The 8,102-nt window shown below is 34.4% G+C and overlaps 1 protein-coding gene across 1 annotated transcript; it reads right to left on the bottom strand.

Annotated features, from left to right (window-relative positions):
• Positions 1-641: 641 nt before the first annotated feature.
• LOC128552523 (uncharacterized) lies at positions 642-7,468 on the bottom strand (the record flags this gene model as incomplete). Its single annotated transcript, XM_053533569.1, is given in 5 exon segments — positions 642-692; positions 1,324-1,493; positions 5,271-5,342; positions 6,653-6,729; positions 7,297-7,468. Coding segments are annotated over 4 exon segments (345 nt in total), but the record flags the coding sequence as incomplete, so codon positions are not given.
• Between the last annotated feature and the right edge of the window lie 634 nt (positions 7,469-8,102).

Here is an 8,102-nt window from a genome sequence, read left to right as displayed (position 1 = left end):
ATGTTTTTATATCTTAAACTTAGGATGCATAAGAAATTAGTTATTCAACACAGTGTAAGCACTTTAATTGCTGACTCTCTTAAACTAAAATCTGACATAATTATCTCTCGATTTTAAAAATTCTGCCAGCATCATGAAATGCTTGAAGATGGCTTTTATATATAAACTCGGCTTTCACCATGCATTTCTTGTCCTTTAGATTGTTTGTAACTATTTACAAAGTTTATTTTACAGATGCTTTTAGCTTTGCAACATTGTCTACCATGTACCGCCGACAGTTCCCATTGATATTATTCTTATCAAATTCTTCCGCACACAGATAAAAAAAATATTGCACGGCTGTTAAACAGGACCAGCGAATTTGTGTAAAACAATTTATGTGATAAAATCTAAAAGGTTATAGGAATCATTGACACGTCTTCTTCCCCAAGAAAATAGAACTAAAATAACATGAGGTGCGGCCGTGACCACAGCAGGGCTCGATCCTATGATGCTTGACACATTAACCACCAGACAATCGCTTGTTTTTTCTTCTTTCTGGTCCACATAATTATACACATTTTCCTTTTGTTTTCATTTCCCTGAAGACAGTCTATTTCAGATCTGTAACATTTTTGAAAATCGTTTTCGTAAAGTATTACCTGATTGTGTTGGTTGTCTGTTATAGATAGGCTTATCTTCAGAACGCTTCCCTGAAATAACAATTAAGATAGTCGGGTAAGTTGACCCTAGAAAACAACACATATAAATAATTCAAATATAACTTGTTTTCCTTTAAACTTTTGAGACGGATTTATTTTCAAAAATATTCGGAAACTGACGAACAAAGCTGGAAAAACAAAATGATGTACATTTCAAGGAAGAGCCTTTGATATCATGAGTTGAAAACGACGAGAAAATAAAACGAAAACATCAGTTTTATTTTGAATATTTTCCTTGAAATATACACAAACAGTGTAAAAGGACAGTGTAGATTTTGAAAGCAATGGTATTTTCCGAAGCAAAAAGTGTAAAATATTTTTAAAACCCTGGTCTAAACATTAAAAGTGTTTTTGCGATATGTATACTGCAGAAAATCTAATTTATAGATTAATATCAAACATTAAAACATTTTGAGGCTAACATTAATGTAAACTTACATTACCATAGTTCTGCACATTTCATGAACCAAAAATCATGGTTTAACGCCATTTATCCGTCTAATAAAGTTCGGACCCAGAATTCGGAAAGGAATTCTGCGTATATATGTCATCACATGATTGTACACATTTATAAAACATCGACATTACTTTCTTTCTAAATCAATACATTTATTTTACTTACCAGTGTTTCTCTGTCAAGGGGTTTCTTAACTGTTACATTTACCCATACATCATTTCCACTTCCGGACAGTTCAATATTGAAATATTCTGAAGTTTTATCATTACCCGGGTTTACTTTTATGATGTCATTTGCATCAGAATCAGAAATGTGAAATCTACAGACTGTACCATCTGAAACATATATTAAAATACTGTAAATTATACACTTAGTAAGTAATAATTGCTTCGGTGAGTTTGAATGACGGGCGATAAAAAGACAAAAATAAAATAGTAAAATGTCAAAAATATACTCAATCTACGAGTCAAAGTTTTTAACGTAACGAAACATACTTTATCTGCTTTAATATAAATGTACCACTATGTATTCTGGTGCTGCTACTAAATTTATTCTTATGCTTCTGAAGTTGAAGGACTGACATTAAAATGTGATTCTTTCAATAAAATTGTAATTTTATGTAGGTTTTATTTCCTTACAATTTTTCTTCAAACACACCTACATGTACTCCCTTTGCTGAATGATGAGTTAGAGTTCAACTTTCAACTGACACTTGCTATTCTTAAGTGGCAATTAAAGTCTTAGGGTTTCCCTATACTTTTTAACCAACCCAAAGCCGCTATTTAGTTATGTGTACATCATTTATATAATTATATAATTATAACGTTAGTCTAGAAATGCATATATTCTCCTCTATTGAAATGTTGTTATTTTTTCACCGAGAAAGCGACAATATTCATCTTGCTAGAGTTGTTCAAACGACAAATGTTTATAAAATGTATATGTGTTCAAACCAATTCAAAATAAGGAAGAAATTGAAATTGAAATGACTCATACGCCATGTTCACCTGTATTAAGATTGTACAAAATCTACCGCAGATTATCATGGCCCTTTGTACAATGTTGCATTAGTCGTTAATCAAAGAAGTGATTTGTGTAACAGTTTTTTTACTATTTTTTAAACAAGAGGGCAATCGCTCACCAGAGTTGATTCGGCCTACTGACCTAGTTTTTGACACCACATGACCAAGAGTTAAACTTGACCTAAAGGTCATCAAGACAAACATTCTGATTAAATTTCATAAAGATTTGGTTACAACTGTGGCTTTTAGAGTGTTCACAAACTTTTCCCTTGATTTGACCGGGCGACCTAGCTTTTGACCCCACACGACCCAGAATCGAACTTGACCTACAGATTATCAAAACAAACATTCTGACTAATTCTCATGAGTTTCAAACTTAAGTTGTGGTCTCTAGAGTGTAGAAAACATTTTCCTTTGATCTGGCCTAGTGACCTAGTTTTTGACCCCACATGACACAGATTCAAACTTGACCTAGAAATGATTACGACAAAATTTCTGACCCAGTTTCATAAAAATTGAATTACATCTGCGGCCTCTTAAGTGTCCACAAACTTTTCCTTTGATTTGACCCGGTGACATAGTTTTTGACCACACATAACCCGGATTTAACTTGACCTAGAAATCATCAAGCCAAACTTTCTGACCAAGTTTCATAAATATTGGGACACAACTGTGGCCTCTAGAAGGTTCACAAGCTTTTCCTTTGATTTGACCAGGTGACCTAGTTTTTGATCCAACATGACCCAGTTTCAAACCTGACCTAGAAATCATCAAGACTAACATTCTGACCAAGTTTCATAAAGATATGGTCAAAAATGTGGTCTCTAGAGTGTTCACAAGCTTTTCCTTTGATTTGACCTTCTGACCTAGTTTTTAACTACACATAACCCAGATTCAAACTTGACCTAGAGATCAACAGGACTAACATTCTGACAAAGTTTCAAAAAGACTGGATCATAATTGTGGCCTCTAGAGTGTTCACAAGCTTTTCCTTTGATCTGACTTACTGCCCTAGTTTTTGACTCCGCATAACCAAGTTTCACACTTGACCTAGAGATCATCAAGACTAACAATCTGACCAAGATTCATAAAGATTGAGTCATATATGTGGCCTGTAAAATGTTCACAAGATTTTCCTTTGATCTTATCTACTGACCTAGTTTTTGACCCCCACATAACCCAGTTTCAAACCTGATCTAGAAATCATCAAGACAAACATTCTGACCAAGTGTCATAAAGATTGGGTCATAAATGTGGTCTCTAGAGTGTTCACAAGCTTTTCCTTTGATCTGACCTACCGTTCTAGTTTTTAATCCCACATGACCCAGTTCTAAACTTGACCTAGAGCTCATCAAGACTAACAATCTGACCAAGTTTCATAAAGTTTAGATCAAAACTGTGGTCTCTAGAGTGTTCATAAGCTTTTCCTTTGATATTACCTACTGACCTAGTTTTTGACCCCCACATAACCCAGTTTCAAACTTGATCTAGAAATCAACAAGACAAACATTCTGACCAAGTGTCATAAAGATTGGGTCATAAATGTGGTCTCTAGAGTGTTCACAAGCTTTTCCTTTGATCTGACCTACCGTTCTAGTTTTTAATCCCACATGACCCAGTTCCAAACTTGACCTAGAAATCATCAAGACTAACAATCTGACCAAGTTTCATAAAGTTTAGATCAAAACTGTGGTCTTGGTCTCTAGAGTGTTCATAAGTTTTTCCTTTGATATTACTTACTGACCTAGATTTTGATCCCACAAGACCCAGTGTCATACCTAACCTAGAGATCATCAAGACTAACATTCTGACCAAGTTTCATAAAGATTAGGTCAAAAGTGAGGTCTCTAGAGTGTTCACAAGCTTTTCCTTTGATCTGACCTACTGACATAGTTTTTGACTCTACATGACCCAGTTTCAGATTTTGATCAAAGATTTTCAAGACTAACATTCTGACCAAGCTTCATAAAGATTGGATCACAAGTGTGGCCTCTAAAGTGTTCACAATGCAAATGTTGACGGACGACGCACGACGGACGCCGGACAATGACCGGTCACAATAGCTCACCTCTATGAGCACTTTGTGCTCTGGTGAGCTAAAAAGTTTCAGTGATCTGAAGCACTGTTTCTTTCGAGTGACGAAATTTCACTAACATGCAAGGAATAAACATTTTCTCAAACCAATTCCAAAATTGGTGTCGGTTTTAGTTGGTTTATACTCAGAAATCCTTACTAAATCATCAAAATTTTCACGATACAATGGGGTTTTCATATTATAATTTGATGTAAGATAGAAATTTTCATTTTGGGTGCAAATATTATGTTTGAAAAGGCAATTTAATTGGTTTACAGAAGATCAGTGGGTCTATTAAGCCCTGAAAGGTTTCGGGGCTCTTGAGGTATTTCTCTACAATATTGATTATGTCGGTGTGACTTTAAACTAGTAAGATCCAAAGGCATTCTTTTAAGATAATGTAGTCTTACAATGAATTAATTAATACGTTATGGATTTTAAACTGAAATTGCTTGTGAAACTGAAACTGCTATTGAAGCTGAAATTGCTTTTGACTTTGCTTATGAAACTGAAATTACTTATAAACTGAAATTGTCTATCGAACTAAAATCGCTAATAAACTGAAATTACTTATGAAACTTAATTGCAATTTAGCAAAAAGAATATGTAGATCCCGATCAAGAAGTTTGTAAGTTTTTGTATACTATACTGGGCTTCAGATAATAGCATTCTTATCAATATACTTAATGTTATTTGTAGTGGTATAGTCTTCAAAAATCACATACCAAGCTCTGCCAAACATAAAACCTAACTCTAGTTAATATTACATTGATTTAGATAATGATAATTATAATAATAATAATAACGATACTACTAGTACTACTACTACTACTACTACTACTACTACTACTACTACTACTACTAATGATGTGAATTTAATCAAGGTTTAGCTTGCTCTTTTGAATGTAAGAATTATTAGTGTTCTTCATTAAGGTGTCGTCTGTTTTCGTCAAAGATATCATATATAATTATTTCTTTTATCAATGACAATTAATTAAGATTCTTTAAAAACTTACTGAAATCCTCGGGTACAGTTGAGTAGGAAGAGCCAGTGTGATCGGTTGTCGGAGTACCTGCTTGAGTGCAGCCTTAATGAAATAAAAAATCATATTTTTACATCAACAATATAGATATATTTACTGTGATACTTACATAAACAGTGATGTGTTTTGGAGGAAACCTTAGCAATGGAGATAACAGCTTCAGTGATTCTGCTTCAGTGATTCCTATGTTCACAGCCATTGTAAATCAAAATGATCCTAACGGATAATCATATTCAAACATACTTACAAATGGAATTCAGATAAATAAAAAAAACTATTTAAACCACCCTTAAGATAAAAATGTCACTACATGTATATTTTGAGCGCGCAATATAATTATAATGTTGAAAATAAAACTAAAATACTGACTGTTCTTACTGGACAGTTATTTAGGTGAGCTGTTTGCAAAATACGTATACTCCCCCATTTTCAGTCCCGTTGAGCAGGAACGGTTTTCAAAATTCAGGCCCCTATGACATTGAATTTTGACTTACTGACCAAAAAAACAATAGGAACCTTCTACTTCTTAAAGTTAAAACTGAAGTGATTTCAATGTTAAGGTCTATGTTACCGTGGCCTTTCACATATTGATAAGAAACAATAGGGGTCATATACTTCATTAGTTCGATCATGCTACCAAGTTTGAAGGTTCTGGACCGAGTTTTTTTTTCAAGAAGTTGAAAAGAAACTGTTTCTAACGTTCAGGTCTCTGTGACCTTGACCTTTAACCCAGTGTCCCAATAAGGGTCATTTACTTTATCAACCCACTTGGACTTTGTGCGTTTCTAAAGTTATTAAGCAGAAACCATTTGAGTTACTGACTCCAAAAGCAGTAGGGGTCATCTACTTCATAAGCCAAATTATGCTGTTAAGTTTAGATATTCTGGATCAAGAGGTTCTCAAGTTATTGGGCATACACCATTCAAAGGTTAAGGCCCCTGTGGCCTTGACCTTTTACCTACTGATCTTATAGCAATATTAGTAATCTTTTTATAAGCCGAATTATGCTTCCAGGTTTGAAGGTTCCGAGTCAAGTGGTTCTCAAGTTATTGGGCAGAAACCGTTTTCAAGGCACAGGTCCCTAGACATTGAACCATGCCCTACTTACCCTAAAAGCAGTAGGGGATATTTACTTTATTTGCTCAGTTAAATGTTCTGGGTTAAGGGGTTCTCATGTTATTGGGCGGAAAACGTCCGCACTACCGACTGACGGACGGACCGACTGATGGACTGGCCGACATACCGACGCGACCGACAGGTGCAAAGCAATACATCCCCATTTCGAAGTGGAGAGAGAGGGGTGGGGGGGGGGGGTTCGGTTGTGGGGGGTGGGGAATCATAACATAAGCACATACCTATAAAAATCATAGATATGAAAATAATCTCTTTTCTACTCATTAAATCCATGGTGTCCGTTGTCTTTCAGGTAATCCTGAAAATTATGAATGGAAAATAATTTTAGAGATATAAACAAAGATAGAGGTAGGCAGTGACACTTTTTAATATTTGCTTAATATGTTAAGAATTAAGTCAAAAAATAATTATTATTTATTTGCGTGTGAGTGTTTGTTTTATTAAATGATAACAACATCATTATTATCTTTATTCTTCTGGCATATTTTCAAGAATAGAAGACATGTCTGTCACAAATTAACAGTACTGACAATGTATAATGATTTTCAGTGTTGTTAAACTTTGAGAAAGACTGCGTGCAAATAAAAACGTTTTTCTTTTAGATGTAGTCTGTTTATACATTTGACTCTATTAATAGTCATAGATGTAGGATTCTTTGACAACAACGGCTTGGCATTTATATTACCGAAATGTCGAATATGTTAGTGTATTTATATGCAACATACGACAATAAAACAATCTGGAAATGTTAAATAACTGTGAATATCGCAAAGACAAAAAAAAATTAAACCAAGTTAAGTTTCTAACTAAACCAGTCAAAATCAAGATTTAGTTTCATGCAAAATTTAAGGAAAACACAATTTACCTTCAGATCATATTAATGTCCACACCTTGTTATATTCATTTCATTGCTCACATATTTGTAAAGATGGATCAGTTATCAGTTATTGATAGGACATCATGTCGGCCATAGCGCATTTAGGTGATAAGCGTTATCTAAAACTTGTATAAAGTAATAATTTCAACAACGAATATTTGTGACAATTTTTGTTTACTTTGCACAAGTACGTTGATAATACCTGGCAAACGATGTGATATCAGTCAGTGCTACCAATGAATAATCGTTATCAGTACGTTAAGAAGACAAACGGGGATTATATTGCAACCAATATATTTTTAATTTATTAACTTCCTCTTTGATTTTTTTTCGACATGTGAAATATTAAAATTTTGTTCCTGTTTGGATAGAGTTAGACCGACGCAATTTAGGTCGGCGATTTTTTCAGCTTTGGATGGTCGGGAATGACCTGGAGTGACCCTCCGGGTTTATTTCTATATCAGACAGACACCTGGGTACCTTCGTTTCATTAGCCCGTTGGATGAATTTATCACATGAAAAGAAGTCTACCCTTCAAACGTAGTTTCAAACCCATACATCAGTGAGGGACAAGTGAGTCGTAGCCAGTGACCTTAACCATGCTGCCGCGGTGGTCCCGCACAATATATACACAACCAATAAGCTGATAAGAAATTGTTTCTATTGTGCAATATATTTAGAAGCCTGAACTTTAACTAGAAGCCTGAACTTTAACTGTAATCTGTTTTCTTCGTTAGCTGATAACTTATTCACTGTTTTAGAGTATATTATTTTGCCAGGCTGTCCATAGTGAT

Source organism: Mercenaria mercenaria, unplaced genomic scaffold (assembly GCF_021730395.1).
Source record: "Mercenaria mercenaria strain notata unplaced genomic scaffold, MADL_Memer_1 contig_2873, whole genome shotgun sequence".
In the NCBI taxonomy this organism is placed as follows: Eukaryota; Metazoa; Mollusca; class Bivalvia; order Venerida; family Veneridae; genus Mercenaria; species Mercenaria mercenaria.
This window is presented reverse-complemented; position numbering and strand designations above follow the sequence as displayed.